The sequence below is a fragment of the Zootoca vivipara genome, chromosome 14 (assembly GCF_965207765.1).
Source record: "Zootoca vivipara chromosome 14, rZooViv2.hap1.1, whole genome shotgun sequence".
NCBI classification, from domain to species: Eukaryota; Metazoa; Chordata; class Lepidosauria; order Squamata; family Lacertidae; genus Zootoca; species Zootoca vivipara.
Window position 1 is genome coordinate 4,699,830 of NC_142597.1, and position 17,629 is coordinate 4,717,458.

The window sequence follows — 17,629 nt, forward strand, 5'->3', positions numbered from 1 at the left end:
ACAATCAATTGGATGGAACTTTACTACTTTGTGTCCTGCCCCAGTAATGAATTGCATCAAAACTATGTTTTGTTTGCTCACAGATGGTGACTTTTGGAATGTGGAATCTTCCTCTGTTTTACAAGTGAACTATCTTTTAGGGGCAGGCAGACTACTGGCCTGCTAGATCTCCTAATTTCTTTGTGTTTTACTAGGAACCTGAGGTTTGCTGAGTGCAAAATAATGGATTGGGGTGATGGATGTACATGGCTTGTTCACACATTACACTGGAAACAGATACAGTTGCCTCTACAAATGCCCAAGTATTTGTGTGACTGTGGACTTTTTGATTTGTAAAGCTCAGCTTTTGGGTACACAGCCTGTACACTCTTTGAACATTACATGCGAGTAATTCCATGATTGCACAGTGCAACTGTTTGTGTACCCTTGTTGAGTGCAATGTGTGAACATCTCTGCAGTTAGAACCAGGGGGGGGGGGGACGGGGGGACGGACATGTGGCCCTCCAGATAATCCTGGAATGCATCTTCCAGCATCCATGACCATTGACCCTCAATATCTGGTGTGTCAAAGGTTCCATATCCCAGAGTTGGAAAAGGGTGTGCCTGAACACATGCTGAGCAAAAGAAGTTGCTGTAGTACCTGAGCTGAGCTTGCAGTTCTTTTGCTTACAATTCCACTATTGGTTTTCCCTTAAGCTTTCTCTCCTCTAAAATAGCCATTATCTTGGTTCATGTCTGATTCTCTGCAGAGGGCATCTGCTTTGAATCCCGTCTCAGGGGAGGCTCAACCATTAGGGCAAATGGGGGGGGGGGCGCCCCACCAATTTCAGTCTGCCCTCATCCAGCCTCCACCTGCCCTCTTTCTTCCATACAGCCAGTTCAGTGTTACAAAGCCACATCCACCATACCTACCAAGTTCCTGTGGGAGAAATAAGGGACCGGACCGGAAGTAGCAGACTGGAAGTAGCGCTGCCGCCATTTTGGAACTGGGCGGAGCATGCTCAGAAGCGACTTTTGATGCTGCTTTGCCCAGTTCCAAAATAGCCGCCGTGCCAGAAGTCGCACTGCAGCCATTTTGGAACTGGGCAGAGCTGCATCAAAAGTTGCTTCTGAGCATGCTCCGCCCAGTTCCAAAACGGCCGCCGCGCCAGAATAAACCGGGAAAAAACAAAAAAAATCCGTTTTTTTCAGTTGAGAACAGCTAGAAAAATGGGGGTTTCCCGGGGAATGCGGGAGACTTGGCAGCTATGACATCCACATCATACATTTAAAGCAGCATCATGCCACTTTAAACAGCCATGGCTTCAGCCAAAGAATCCTAGGAATTGTAGTTTGCTAAGGATGCTGAGATTTGTTGGGAGACCCCTTTGTCCCTTTCGCAGAACTACAGTTCCCAGAGTACTCTGGGACGAGGGATTGATTGTTAAATAGCTCTGGGAATTGTAGCTTTCTCAGGGGAATAGGGGTTTTCTAATGGTTCTCAGCACCTTTATCAAACTACACTTCCCAGGATTCTTTGTGGGAACCCATGACTCTGTAAAATGGTATCATAGTGCTTTTAAATGGATCGTGCAGGTGGGGGTCTGTTTTTTTCAGTGGAGGCTGGTCCTTGGAGTGCAGGAAGACCAGTACCAGAAAGGTTATTGTTTTTTAACTCCTGTTTTGCTTTAAGCCTAGAATGTTGTTGCTGCGATCTTTTTGTCATTTTTCAATTTACTGACATGTTCCGTATTTTATATTTGAATTTCCAAAGCCCCATATTTTGATGTTTTGAATGTTTTCTGTAAGTAAACTCAATCAATTTAAGTAAACTCAATCAATCAATCAATCAATCTCAGTCGGCCCTGAGCCACTCCCCACCTGCCTGCCTTCTTACTTCCAACCAGCCCCATTTTACAAGCCTTTTCTTAACCCTTGCAGAACTTACCAGGGAGGAGGATTGTGGCAAAGCCAAAATTTGTTGACTCAGCCCATAATGGACTCTGGCTGGACCTACTGTCTCCATCCCTACCTGCTGCCCAGCCTGTTCCAGGGAGCACCAGTCCCCACTAAGTCTCTCTTCAGGTTAACATATTTTCCTTTCCTTTCTGCTGGATTTTCAGAAACTTTGCCTTGATTAAAACCACATGCCCTTCCCTGTCAGGGTTTCCTACTAGGAAGAGCTGCATTTGAATAGCATTTGAACTTCTTTTGTATTTGAACATGTACCGGTAGCTGGTGGGGCAATTCCAAGTAGATATGACAAACTCTGAGATTCACAGCTTTTCATTAACAAGAAAGGAGTTATGCATGTACTGCTGAAATGAGAGCAGGGTGTGGAATGAAATAATGAATGTGGTGTTATATGCAGATTAAAAAAACCAATAATTTTATTAATGTAAAACTGGCTATTAGGACATTGTTCAGTTCAGGGGACTTTTTTATGAGCTGTTCCTGGTGCAGATGAGTAATAATAATAATAATAATAATAATAATAATAATAATAATAATAATTTATTATTTATACCCCGCCCATCTGGCTGGGTCTCCCCAGCCACTCTGGGCGGCTTCCAACAGAAGAATAAAACACAATAATCTATTAAACATTAAAAGCTCCCTGAACAGGGCTGCCTTCAGATGTCTTCTAAAAGTCTGGTAGTTGTTTTCCTTTTTGTACCCACTGCTTTTGGGCAGGCTTCACCAACTGGTGCCCTCCAGAAGCTTTGCACTAGAACTCCCTTCAGCCCCAGCTAGCGTACTGGTGGGGGCTTGTTGGGGGGAGGGCATATGTCAATGCAGAGGCAAGGCATAGTTGCGGCCAGCGACAAAAACAGGCAGAACAATGAATATGCCTTGTGCGTTTTTATACAGTAGCCTACATTCCAGTGATGCAAAATACAAGAGGTTTCTCTGCGTTCCTATTACACACACACACACACTCCTCCATTCAGGTAAGCAAGAGGCCTTAACAGCCAGGCAAGGCCACTCAAGGAGGGTTTGAGGCAGACCCAGGGTGGAATTTGGCTTGGGGTGGGATCAAAACCTGCGCAAAGTCCTATGGGTCAAGTGGAGGGCTGGAGTCAGCCCCGGGGCTGAGCTTCCCCACCTCCGCAGTCAGCTGTAGTTTGGCTTCTTACCATATGACATGTGAGCCAGGCCAGTATCTGTTTAGACTGTAACTCTCTGTTGTTTTTACAGACATTTTTCTTGATAAAAGGGTCTCCTTGAAATGTGTTGGGAACCATCTGTACTTGTGCAGCTATCTTTTATTATATATCTTTGGATTTTTTAAAAAAATGACTCTTATCGATCCCCACTGTTTGTGTTCCCATGTGAATCTGCCCTGAGCACACCCAGAACCAAGGAAGGGAAAATAATAAATGATAGCAATTCTGCACAATTCTGTCGACACTGGAGGTATTTTAGACACATGCATGACTCTATGAGGCATAAAAAGGATTGGAAGGAGACAGGGTGAGTATTACTAGTTAAAAACACAGCCGGGCCATTATTTTTCTTAATTTGGATTGAAGCTGGTTTGGGAAAAGTGCATCAAAATGCAAAGTGCAGTATTTAATAAGAAACAACAAGATAGATACAGGTTGTGGCTAATGCCCTGTATAAACCGCTTCCAAGACCAATGTTGGGTCTTAGAGTAAATGGGAGTGTGTTTAAAGGCTAGCATATGTAGAAACTTAAAATAACTGCATTTTGACCCAGGCCCTGTCCAGCGGGCAGAATCCAAGCAGCCTGTTTGTTGCCATATTTGAAAGGAAACTTGGAGTGTATTGTTTCCTATGTGGTAAACCACAGTCCATTTGTTTATATTGGCTCAACGTCAGGAAGTAATATACTGTACCTCAATATAAATGCACCTGGATCTTGTAGATTGCTTCCTTCAAAAAAAAAAAGTAGCCTTTGCATAAATGTCCTCAGAAGCATGTGTTTTTATTCTTCTCCCGCGCGGATATATCATTGTCAAAGCACATCTGATGAGGATAGGCCAGTCAGAGTTATTCCTGTACAATCTGATTCCTGCTTTATGCATGCGGAGCGGAGGTGACACCCACACCGGACATGCAAAGCGCTTGGCTTCCCCCAAGAATGCTGAAAGAAACTAGCTTGACTAAGTTTGCTCACAGAGTTGGTGCCCAGGGAAGGACTTGAACTTGGGGTGTGTTACCTTGTCTCCAAGAGGCTCAGTGGTAGAGCATCTCCTTTGCATGCAGAAGGTCCCAGGTTCAATCTCTGGTATCTCCTTGTAGTGCTGGCACTGTTCCTTGGAGAGCGACTGCCAGTCAGTGTGCAGACAACATGGAACTAGATAGGAAGCTGCCTTATGTAGAGTCAGAGCGTTGGCCTATCTTCTCCAAGGACCTCACAGGCATTGTTCTCTCACAACTTTGATCCCGTCAACAAGCCTGTGAGACTAAGAGTGTGTGTAACTGGCCTTATGATTTTCATGGTTGGCTGAGGGAGTGTGTGTGTGTGTGTGTACACACACACCCCAACCACATTTCTAGGCTGGCTAGATTGAGAGATGGTTCTGGCCCAAAGTCACCTACTTAGCTTCATGATTGCACCTGCTCTCTCAAGGCTTTAAAAATTATCCTTTGTTACTTCTTTAGGGCTGATTTTCTTTTTTCTTTTAAATCCCTCCTACAATAACAACTCTGAGAGCAAAAATGCTCACTTGAGCCTTTTTTTTTTAAAAAAAGGCCAGTTTTATTTCACAGCAGAACTTTCTCCTTTTTCTCTCGGTAGCAGGTCTTGGAAACATCTGGAGAGTTTATTAGACTCCTGATGGATTCAAAACAGCTGTGTGCCCTGGATTAAATGCTCTGGGTGGTGTGCAACTAAGTTTCTCTCAGTTAGACCTACTGAAATTAATGGGCCTAGCTTAGTCATGTCCATTAATTTCAATGAGTCTACTCTTGAGTAAAACTTGGTTGACTGCAACCCTCTGTCTCCTTGCTTTGTTCTTATCTCAAATCAGGGCCGGCACCAGGCTTCAGGGGCCTTTCTCCCTAGTATCCACCAGGTGGGATTATTCTTTATATCTCTATTTCCCTTCCTTGAGACAGGCCCAGGGCAATGTACCAACAAGTATGTGAAGAAAATACAATCAAACACCGCTCAAACATATACAGTGGAACCTCGGATTACGTACTGTCCTCCTTATGAACGCTTCGGGTAATGAGCTCCGCTAACCCGGAAGTAGGTGCTCCTGGTTGCAAACTTTGCCCCGGGATGCAAGAGGAAGTTGCGCACCAGTGGCACGGCAGCAGCAGGAGGCCCCATTAGCGAAAGCACGTCTCAGGTTAAGAACGGACCTCTGGAATGAATTAAGTTTGTAACTGGAGGTACCACTGTATACACTTACAAACTTTTAGCATATCAGGACAAACAAAAATACCTACTTTATACGAAGCATCATCTATTAGTTGCTTCCAATGCCTTATGAATTCATCTCTCTGTTTGTTTATGCCTTCCCTGACCCATAAGACTGAATCCTGATATTTCTGAATTCCTGTTTCTTTCTGTCCCTGGTTTTATAATGCTGCTTTTCAGTTTTCAGAAGATGGCATCAAAATAAGTGTTACTCAGAATAAACCCATAAAGTTAATGGACCTAACTTAGCCACATCTGAGTAGAACTAACTTTGGAGACAACCCATTATGCTTCTTATTGCATATTCATGATGATAGTCATATGCAATCCCTCTTCCAATAAAAGTTTTTGGGAGCCATCCCACTGCTTTATTCCCAGTCAGTGAATATCCTTCCAAAGTCCTGTATTTTTTTTAATACCACAAATATTCTGGTTTATGTTTATTTCACTCTTGTTGTGCTGTCGCTTCTCCAGACAGCAATCATGTGGTAGCATTGAGAGAAAAATCACAGGACAAACTAAAGCAGAATAACTGCACTATTATTGTTGCAGAAGACGCCTGCAATAAGACACAAATCTGAAGGGACCTGTCAGAGGGTCGTCATGGCTACTCTAGAGTAACTCCGCTTGAGTCCAGTTTGTATTTAAAGACTTTTATTGTGCAAAGTATTTACAGTGTGTTGTTGTTTAGTCGTTTAGTTGTGTCCGACTCTTCATGACCCCATGGACCAGAGCACGCCAGGCACTCCTGTCTTCCACTGCCTCCCGCAGTTTGGTCAAACTCATGTTCATAGCTTCAAGAACACTGTCCAACCATCTCGTCCTCTGTCGTCCCCTTCTCCTTGTGCCCTCCATCTTTCCCAACATCAGGGTCTTTTCCAGGGAGTCTCCTCTTCTCATGAAGTGGCCAAAGTATTGGAGCCTCAGCTTCACGATCTGTCCTTCCAGTGAGCACTCAGGGCTGATTTCCTTAAGAATGGATAGGTTTGATCTTCTTGCAGTCCATGGGACTCTCAAGAGTCTCCTCCATAATAGTTTAAAAGTGGTACAAGATATAAAGGTGTATGTTATAAAATATGAACTATGAAACTGTTGAAGATGATAAATAAGGGAGGAAAACCGGGGAAGGGTGGGAGGGTGGGGAAGCCCACAAAATATGGTTTAGCAATTATGAATTTAACAATTATGATGAATTTTTTTTTGTCTTTTTTCCTTTTTGTTTTTTTTTTCTTCTTCTCTTTTTTCTCTTTTTCTCTTTTTGTATTTTCTTTTTTTTTTGGTATGACAATAGATGGTTGGATGGATGAACTCCTGCGTACTGCCCTGGTTCACTGGAGCTCCCTGGTGGCAGGGGGGGGCTTGGGGGGCAGGGGAGGGGGAGGAGGACAGAAACCCAATCATAAAATGGACCACTTCTGACTGATCACCTGCGTGGGATACTTCTGTGGCAGGGGAGGACCCATGGAGGGGGGTGGGAAGAAGGTGGAAAAGGTGTTTATGTATGTACCATCTTTTGTAATTTGTAAAAATCAATAAAAATTATGTTTTAAAAAAAAAAAAGAGTCTCCTCCAGCACCATAATTCAAAAGCATCAATTCTTCAGCAACCAGCCTTCTTTATGGTCCAGCTCTCACTTCCATACATCACTAATGGGAAAACCATAGCTTTAACTATACGGACCTTTGTTGGCAAGGTGATGTCTCTGCTTTTTAAGATTTACAGTGTAGTGACAGCTTAAAACATGACCTCTCATTCCGAATCAGAATCCGGCAATGCCGTACGTCTGTTCTTACACCAGCAAAGTAGTCAGGGCACCCCAGAACGCCTCCCCCTTGACCTGCGTCGTGGTGCTCTCCTTAACTCTTGCGCTGGAAGGAGTGATGCCCTCTCAGTCTCCTCCCTATCAAGGCGGTGGAAGGGCTCTCCAGCATCCTTGCGCCCTTGCCTGCATCTCTCCTCCCCTGAGCTTTCCCATCCTTCCGCACACTGGCTTCTCTCTTCCTCCGAGTCTTTCCCCTCCCCCCGGCTGCTTCAGACCCACAGCTGCTCCCTGTGCTTGGCGAGGTGGATGTTAGGATGATGGCAGGCTCCCTGTAGGGAGTCACCCTTACAGGACCCATTTGTTTTTATAGCATTTCTCTATATTGTATAGGTTGTGTTCCCCACCCCCCAGTAAGCAGTTAAGAAATCCTTTTAGATAAATATGGTCCAGGAACAGCCATAGCTATCTTTCAGTATATGCTGAGTGGTGGCCCTCTAAAAATTTCCACAATACCCTGAAGCGCCACAGGGTGATATTTTTTTTTAAATAGTGGCTTGTAGCACTTCCCCTGGTAACAGCCTTAGGATGTTGGATACAGTTCTCAATTATTTACTGTTTGGTTCTGTCCCCCCCCCCCCTTTTCTCAGCCATCTACAATTATGATGCCGTCCAAGATGTCGAGCTGTCCTTGCAGGTTGGTGATACAGTTCACATCCTGGAGATGTATGAAGGTAAGCAGGCACTGGATTACTGGGATGGGATGGGAGGGTTCCCAATTATAATCCTTCTCCCTTCACTCCAGATTTAAGAGTTACCGTAAATCATTGGGGAAATAAACCAAGAAACTAGCAAAAAAAGAATCCCAAAGGCCGATGCATATACAAATGATTTACTATGTTAGTTCCAAAAAAAGTGTTTGGCAAGCTCCAAAGTAGATTGAAAAATATTGGATCAGCCATGTTTGTTCAGATATGGGAATATGGGAACATAGGAAACTGCCTTATACAGAGTCTGTTGGCCCCTCAGTTCAGTGTTGTCTAGAATGACTGGTAGTGGCTCTGTAGGATTTCAGAAAACGTTTTTTTGCAGCCCTAGCTAAGATGTCAGGGATGGAATTTAGGAAGCTGGCTTATGCTGAGTCAGGCCATTGATCCGTCATAAGACGATAAGAAGAGCCTGCTGAATCAGGCCAATGGCCCATTTAGTCTGACATCATGTTCTCACAGTGATCAACCAGATTCCCATTGGACGTCTGAAAGCAGGACCTGATTGCAACAGTACTCTCCCCACATGCAGTTTCCAGCAGCTGATATTCAGAAACTGATACTGCCTCCAGCAGTGGAGTTGGAGCATGGCCCATGGGCCGTGTGGTCAGCACTGTATTGTATGGCCTGCATCAGTATTGTCTACAAACTGATTGGCAGCTGCTCTCCAGGGTTTCAGAGCAAGGTCTCTCCAAACCTTGCTGGGGATTGTACTTGTGGCGTCTTGCTCAGTGGAAAGAGGAGTTTAGTTCTACATCCATCATCACCTTTGGCAGCAGTAAACTGAAACATCCTGACACAAAGCTCCTTTTGGTAATGCTAGCAAGGAAAACCAGCTGCTTGCTTAGCACTTCAGCAAGACAATTGGTTTCTTTTCACTTTGCGTTGACCTTGACACTGGAGATAGGGAGACAGAGCCTATGTGTCAAAAGAGATTATGTTGCTGATGGGTGTATTTAAGAGGAGTGTTTTTGTAGAAGATTTGAAATGCAGAAAGGCCCAAAGCATTAGCTGACCTTGCAAGTGGGGAACAGGGAGGAGGGAGAGAGAACATAAATTGCTGTTTTCCTGGGAAATTGAATGTGTCTTTTCTTTTCCCTCCAAAAAAAGATTTAAAAATTAAGCAGATTTATTTTCCCTTTCTATTCTAGGCTACAGATACAGTTTGACATTTGGTTATGGGTCACCACATGTAATGCCATATTAGCCATTTGGATATTATTTTAGTTCAATTTATACATATCACACACGTACCCCAGAGACTTCTTCATTGAATTTCATTTCCATTCATTTCTAACTTCTCCTGACCCTATTGATGTGCAGTATTGATTGTACTGCACTGTACTGTGTTAGGTTTTCTGTAGCAAAAGAATTTTCCACAAACGCTTAAAAACTATTATTTAAAATAATAGCAATCACAAAAATAATTAGAAATAACAGCAGCAGCAGCAAAATAATTTATGTGAGCTGGTTCTGGTTTGGACAAGCTAGTGATCCTATGACATTGTTCAATTCAGTAAGGCTTTCATTTATTTCAGCAGGCCCTGGTTCAAGTTTCAATAATGTCTAATAAATCCAGGTTGATAGCTTCTGCTGATTCACCTCCTCTTCAGCAGGTGAACTGAACCCTTAGCCTGCACTTTTGTGAACACCCTTCCCTGTGAGTAGGTCTCACTGAACTCAGCTGGGCCTGCTTCTGAGGCAGATATGTCTAGCATTGCAGCTGTCTAGTGCCATTTAGGGTTTCAATCCTGTACACCACCTTTGCTCCCATCATCCCTGGTTGTTTGTAGCCCAGCATCACTAGGAGGGCACCAGGTTGGAGAATTCCACTGTATACAACTACTTGGGAGTAAGCCCCATTGACCCCAGTGATGCTTACTTTTGAGTAGGCAGGATTGCAGCCTATTTTGTGTTGCTTAAGGCTGTAGCCCTGCACATGCTTCCCTGGGATGAGCTCCATTGAACATGGTCCATTAGAGGATCCCAAAGAGTGGGGAAGAGAGATAGTCAAGGCATTTGAAAGGAACTGAGAGTCAATGCATGGGAATGAAAGAGGCATCAAGAAAGAGTGAAGGAATAATTACGCAGTATGCCAAGACCCTCAGCCATTTTCAAGTGTTCTGGTGGGAGGGGAGTTTGAGGACCACTATATAAGGATCATTTTATATTTGAACATTTGATTTCTGATGATAAAAGCACATTTTCTATCTATCTTCTTCTTTTTTGTCTCCTATTTCTTGGCAGATTGGTACAGAGGATACACTCTTCGGAATAAATCCAAAAAGGTACGTCATCTCTCCCACCTGCCCCATTCAGCTATGTGTTTATATTAAAATGCATCAGCTCTGTTGTGATAATGCTCTTAGTGAAAGTTTTGTCACCGTTATCTCTAATTTCTTCCAAATTTTGATGACAATGGTCAATAAAAATTTCCAGAGTGGTGAGGGTGAGGGCTCTTCAGTTTTGTAGCCGTATAAGCAAAAACGTGAATATTTGATACTGGGTGATGAAATGAGCATTGTAAGAATTTGGGTCCCCAGTTGAGCACAATTTCAGTGTTAATTTAAAAGCCCCCACTTGTTTCAAAAGTAAGCTTCTGATTCTGTGGGAGGCACTGGGTGGAATCTGGAAGGAGGGTGGAAGCAGCGAAGCACAATTTGCAGTGGTTAGTGGGTGGAATGTCAGAGCTGCACGTAGCTCTTCAGCTGCCTTCAAGACTCAAAGAAGCAAAACAGATTATGCAGAATAAATTAAGTCTGTGATGGAACAATCTCACATTGTTGGATTAAGCAAAGCAAAACCTTGTTACTTCATGATGAACAAACTGCAGATATATTGCTTGGAGTCCACCCCAAGACTGCCGAACCTTTGATGAGAAACAAAGGCTCTTTTCGGGTGGATTGCAATGTAGTGGGATCACACAGTGGGCTGCTCCCACATCTTATGGTTGTCCAGTTGGTCTCCTGAACAGATCGTATGCATTTAAGCTCTGCATGCATGTGGGTAAAGGTAAAGGTAAAGGGACCCCTGACCATTAGGTCCAGTCGTGACCGACTCTGGGGTTGCACGCTCATCTCACATTATTGGCCGAGGGAGCCGGCGTATAGCTTCCAGGTCATGTGGCCAGCATGACAAAGCCGCTTCTGGCAAACCAGAGCAGCACACGGAAACACTGTTTACCTTCCCGCTGTAGCGGTTCCTATTTATCTACTTGCATTTTGACGTGCTTTCGAACTGCTAGGTTGGCAGGAGCTGGGACCAAGCAACAGGAGCTCACCCCGTCACAGGGATTCGATCAGCAAGCCCTAGGCTCAGTGGTTTAACCCACAGCGCCACCTGGGTCCCATGTGGTTAGGATCCTGCAGAAAAACAGTTGGACACACATACAGAAAATCCTCTGGGCAGTTTGTCTGGGCATACCAACTGAAGTTATGTTGGTCTGGAGTGGGCCCTGCTTCCATGTTCCTGCTTTCCACTTATTCACGGTACCCAGTTGTCCTGACTAAAAAGAGTTAGATGTGGTTGCCATGCAGAACATCAATTTCATGCAGCCATGTCAACGTTTTTTAAGGGGATTGCAACCATCAACAGCATTTCAAGATCTTGAATTCTGCTCCTTGAGGAAAGCTTTTGCATACAGTAATTGCATTTTCAGTTCGTGCCAGTGGGTATTTTGGTGGTAGATATAATTTCAGTAGACGGGTGGTTGTGTGTATGCCAGCAAAATGTAATTGAAGATATAATTCATTATAGTCTATGATGCACTCTGTATGAGGAGATAAGGAAAAAATACCATCAGGCTTTGGTTTCACAGACTTGCTAGCCTACTTGGATAAATGTATAACCTATAAGATAGCATTGTTTGCTTTTGCAGCTGAAAAATGTTAAAACCAAACCTGTGTGGCCAGAAGGGATGAAGAAGAATGCTGCTAGGTTCACATTGGAAGGGAATCAACTTAATTCCCAACACAACTATGGAACATAGTTGTCTGTCAGATTTCGCACTTCACACAGATTTTGCAATAGAGTTCTCGGCTCAACATCATACCAAAATGATGGAAGTAACGACTTGCATATTTTAAGATAGCATAGGTTGTATTCAGCTAACTTCTGCTCAGAGCAGACACACTGAAATTAATGGACCTATATTAGCCATATGTAATAATTTCATTTGGTGTGTTCTGAGTATATTTAACATTGGCTACAACCCAATATGCTTAGAAATGCCTACCTGAAGGCAAAATTTTCATGTAAATAATAATGTTCATAATGTATTTAAAAATAGAAATTTTTATATGGATTTTTTAAAAAAATAAAAAATACCTGAAGATTAATGAAGAAACAGGACAGAACAGACTGGAAAGAAATTGATCTGTTCATCCCTAGCAGTCAGTAGTTGGTACATGACAGATACCTTTGGCTCTCCAGATGCTGTTTGCCTCCACCTCCCATCAGTCCCAGCCAGCAAGTTCAGTGGTTCAGAGATGATGGAACTTGCCCATGTCTTTTCTAGAGTATTGACCCCTCTCTTCTGCAACTGGCAAATGAACACATTTTTCTTGCATGCATAAACTTGGTCAGCTGAACTTTTTAGCTTCTTGACAATGGTTCTACTCAACAAATGAGTCAGAATAGAAACTTAATGTCCCTAAGTTAGACCTGTCTATTAATTCCAGTAGGTCTGCTTTGAGTAGGACTAGCACTGGACTAGCACTGGTGGCGCTGTGAGTTAAACCACAGAGTCTAGGGCTTGCTGATCAGAAGGTCGGCGGTTTGAATCCCTGCGACGGGGTGAGCTCCCATTGCTTGATCCCAGCTCCTGCCAACCTAGCAGTTCGAAAGCACCTCAAAGTGCAAGTAGATAAATAGGGACCGCTCCGGTGTGAAGGTAAAGGGCGTTTCCGTGCGCGGCTCTGGTTCGCCAGAAGCGGCTTAGTCATGCTGGCCACATGACCTGGAAGCTGTCTGCGGACAAACTCTGGCTCCCTCAGCCTATAGAGCGAGATGAGCGCCACAACCCCAGAGTCAGACACGACTGGACCTGATGGTCAGGGGCCTCTTTACCTTTTAGCACTGGATACAACCCAATGTCCCAGGTGCCCCAGGTGGCGCTGTGGTTAAACCACTGAGCCTAGGGCTTGCCGATCAGAAGGTTGGCGGTTCGAATCCCTGTGACGGGGTGAGCTCCCGTTGCTTGGTCCCAGCTCCTGCCAACCTAGCAGTTCGAAAGCACGTCAAAATGCAAGTAGATAAATAGGAACCGCTACAGCGGGAAGGTAAACGGCGTTTCCATGTGCTGCTCTGGTTTGCCAGAAGTGGCTTTGTCATGCTGGCCACATGACCTGGAAGCTATACGCCGGCTCCCTTGGCCAATAATGCGAGATGAGCGCGCAACCCCAGAGTCGGTCACGACTGGACCTAATGGTCAGGGGTCCCTATACCTTTACCTTACAACCCAATGTACTGTACAGTACTGAGTCTTTGTTTTTCAGTTGCCAGAATGCAAAAGGAGCAGTCTTTTACTGCTTTCTGCTTTAAAATTCCATTTTCTAAGATTTGCATCCAAACTGTGTATGGGCTGGAAAGGTTCCCTTGAATTTCCATGAAAAGCAGGCCAACATTTGACAAGATAGCTTCTCTACCTTGGAGTGTGTCCACTGTGTCAAAGTGGGATAATCAATGCCTTCAACTGCTTTGGAGCTGCTTCCTTATTGACATTCTCTCTGAAATGCAGTGTCCCTGGGCCTCTTCTATGGAAATTATTGGCAAACTTCAAACTTAAAACGAGTGAGTGGCCATAGGATTAAGCCTTCTGTGCTCCTCAGATCTTCAATTCACAAATCATTTATCATCTTGGAAGGCTTCCTTCCTGTGGGATTTGTGCCTAATGCTGTTGGCGTCTGAGCTGTTAATGGATGGTGAGCAATTAGTTCCACAAAAATCAAATGCTTAAAAGGTCTTATAACTGACACCTGGCTGTAAATTGCAGAGGGTATCAGAAAGTAGGAATGGTGGAAGAAATGAAAACTCTTCTTCTAAAGTGAGGAGGTGTAACCTGTGGCCCTAGGGCTGCCTCTGGCCCTTGGGCTAATTTCATGCAGTGGCTGGGAATGGGGAAAGAGTGATAAAAGGAGTGAAATAAAGGGAAGAGGGAGTAGTACCCCACCCACCTTAGTCTTTACTCCCCACCATTGGTATGTGGCCCCTGACAGGTCATCCCAGAGGGAAGGTAGCCCTTGAAAGTAAAAAGGTGGCCCATCCGAATGACTTGCGACTGTGCACACGGTGCTGAACCCGGAAGTAACCCCAAAATATCATGAAGACGTCATGAAAAGGGGGAGAACAGGATGGAGCAGGCTTATGTGTGCTTCACTGATGCACGTGTGGGTCCAGAATATAACCCCTGTGCAAAACGAGTATTGCTTGTGCTAACCACAATGTCTGCGTTCTCAATCCACTGCTGAAGGTGGCATATCTCTGGAAACCAATTGCTGCTAATTGCAGCTGGAAAGAGCATTGCACCCAAAGGTCTCCAAGTGACACACAGAAACACCCCAATATACTGTCTAACATAACATTTATGGGAAAACAAAGAGCAATATTGGCTTCCAATAAGTATTCGGTTGGCCACTGTGAGAACGGGATGCAGGACTAGGTGTGTTTTTTGCCTGGTCCAACAGGTGGTTCTTACGTCTGTAAGTGGCTCTCAGAGCAGCTTACAATGACAATAAATCCTATATAATAAACTGTAAGTGTCTCTGCGTCCAGTATTCCCTGTGTCCCTGGGTTTGCGCTACTGCGCATGTGCCCCACGGACACAGGGATTGGATGCAGAGACTTGACGCACACACACACACACACGCTTTCCCCACCCCTCTGCCTACTGTTTCCCTCGCAGTCCTCAGAAGAATCGCGGCCTTCTCCTGGGCGCCCGCTGGCCAGCTGGGCTCAGCGGAGCGCCTCGATGAAGCGGCGGCCGTGGTAGGGGCCAGCTGCCCCCCATGCGCCGCCGCCGCCGAAAAAGGCCGAATGTTCTAGCGCCCGTTTAGTAAACGGGCTGAATGACACTAGTAAGAACATAAGAAGAGTCTGCTGATCAGGCCAGTGGCTCATCTAGTCTGCCAGGCTGTTTGCATAGTGGTCAGCCAGATACTTATGGGAATCTGAACACAAAAGCACTCTCCACTCCTGTAGTCTCCAGCAACTTGGTATTTGGAAGCCTTTCTGCCTCCTGCTGCAGAGCCGTTGTTAGCTTTGTCCTCATGAACTTGTCTAACCTTTTAAAGCCACCTATGTTGGTGGCCATTACTGCCTCCTGAGAGAGTGAGTTTCATTGTTTAACTATGCACAAGTGTACATGTAAATAAGAATAATTAAAACACACAAACACATATATAGAGAGAAGCATCTAGAGACAAGGGCTGCAATCCTATGTATGCTTACTCAGGAATAAGGCTTATTGAACTTGGTGGGATTTACTTTCATGTAAACATGTGTAGGATTTGGCTGTAAGAATCCAAACAAGGGCATCATGAGGCATCAAGAAGCAAAGTTGGCTGCCTCTGGTGCCTTTTTCACCAAGTCTGAAGCTTCATTCTCAGAACAAAACTCCACTTAATTGTCTTAAATATGCATATCAATCTGTGGCAGCTCAGTCAGTGGAGTCATATTCTCAGCCCAGCTTTTTGGAGCATTTCAGAGAGGTAGGCTTCCACTGAATCTTCCCCAAAAGAGGTGACTCAGACCTCAGCGTCTGTGTATGAAATTCTTCCACCTTTTAGGAGTGGGTGGTCTTAACCTGATGCAGCATTTCCCCCAGGGAACAGACTTTCTATGGAGGCATAATATTCCTTCCTGCGCTCATATTCCATTCCCTAATAATTATCAGGATTGTGCTGGCCCATTTTTCGGCACACTGAGTTACCACTTTGGGGGAAATTTCCTGTTGCAGCAGGGCTGTCCTACAGCTGTTGCTGCACAAGATTGGATAAAATGCCTTCTAGATGTTTTTGGATTACAACTCCTGTCGTCCCTGACCATTGGCCATGTTGTCTGGGGCTCATGGGAGTTGGGACAAGAGGACCATAAGTTATGCACCTCTAGAGTAGAGCAACTTCCATCAGCACCAGCCAGCATGGCCAGTGGCCAGGGAAGATGGGCACATTTTAAGGGCACCATGTCGACTACTCCTGTGTCCCATTGGGATTCCTAGATGTGTTTTTCTCTAGTAGTTATAGTCAAATTGGAACCCCTTCTCACAAATCCTGCAAATTAGGAAATCTCCTGTAGCCCCATATACATTTATGTGAATTTTACACATAAACAAAGGGATCTAGCTGTTAACAGAACGAGGTGGGAGGAATCCTGCAGCAATAAAATGAGCAGTGCTCATTCAGGTTCCAAGGGACGCATGCTCCTTTATTTATTTATTTTAATAATTAAATATTTTCTTAGTTTACAAAAGTGTGTTTATTGTCTCTTTTTGCAGGTTGTGTTTTGTACAGATCAGTTACATTTGTTGTGAGACATGCATGTTCCTTTATGTACAGTTTTAGCAATTTGCAAGTTAGTGGTGATGAAAAGGAGGTTAAGAGCTCACCCCTCCCTTTTGCTGTTCTAGGTCTTCGTGTGTGTGTGTGTGTGTATATATATTTGCTGTTTTTGAACACAGAGAAGCATTTAGCTTTTAAAAAATGAAATGTTGTGGTCCATTCTACTACCTTCATTCTCTTGCATTGGCCCAGATCTGGTGCTCCACCCCACCCCACCCCAACAAGCTGTTTAAAAATACTGCTGTGGTGGAAATGGACACGTTACTCATTTCCTGGTGACATTGAGTTTGAAGCGGATTTTTGTTGTTGAAAAAATAGCAGTGCTTCATTCCAAAGAAGTTTTTAAAAATGCAACTCGGCAACTGACTATCGATCCGGAGATGTTATATAGTCACTGGAGAGATTCCTTTATCTGTGATTGTGTTGACCAGAGCACTGGCAAAAAAATAAAAAATAAATTGAAGGCCAAGTTAATTAAGAGAAGGTGGGGGAGCAGGGGCAGCTTAGATTTTTATTACTGTTGGAAAATACTTATTCCCTCTGGGACACCTGTGTTATTATCCATGCAGGAATGAGGTCTGGAAGAAGTTTGAGCATAAATTCTGTAGCACTTTTGAGGGGAAGGTGCTTCCTTTTCCCCACCCCCCCTCCAAATCAGTACATTTATTTGTACAGTGGTACCTCTACTTACGAATTTAATGTGTTCTGAACGCACATTTGTAAGTAGAAAAAACCCATAGGAATGCCATAGTCGAATCCCATAGGAATGCATTGGGAGAAAAAAATTCGTAAGTAGAAGCAATCCTATCTAAACTGCATCCAAGATGGCAGACGGAGCTCCATTCATAAGTAGAAACATTCGTAAGTAGAGTTATTCATAAGTAGAGGTACCACTGTATCATTCATCCAGAAAGAGGAATCAACTCTTCATTGTCAAAAGTACACCACTTGCAAGTTAGGGAAAGGCATGTCTATCAGTCTATGTCTCTCATAGGTGTAAACTCAGTGATGCAGTTGCTGCAACATGTATCTCCCCATTATAAGCCATGCCCAAGCAGGCACACCTGACTTTCTGCTTTTCTATCTCTTCCTTCTCCTGCTCTTCTCTCTCCAGTCCTCCTGCCTCTGACTCTCATCTCCCAGCTCTTACAGGCTCCCCAAGTTCCCTGATCCCTGCT

The 17,629-nt window shown here is 44.3% G+C and overlaps 1 protein-coding gene across 2 annotated transcripts in view; it reads left to right on the forward strand.

The window, feature by feature from the left end:
* DOCK5 (dedicator of cytokinesis 5) overlaps nt 1-17,629 on the forward strand; it is a 148,600-nt gene that overhangs the window by 33,827 nt on the left and 97,144 nt on the right. For both annotated transcript variants that reach the window (XM_035138774.3, XM_035138775.3), the window contains exons 2-3: nt 7,780-7,863; nt 10,144-10,184. In XM_035138774.3, the coding sequence (XP_034994665.3) occupies nt 7,780-7,863; nt 10,144-10,184 (125 nt within the window). The remainder of the gene's footprint in view (nt 1-7,779; nt 7,864-10,143; nt 10,185-17,629) is intronic.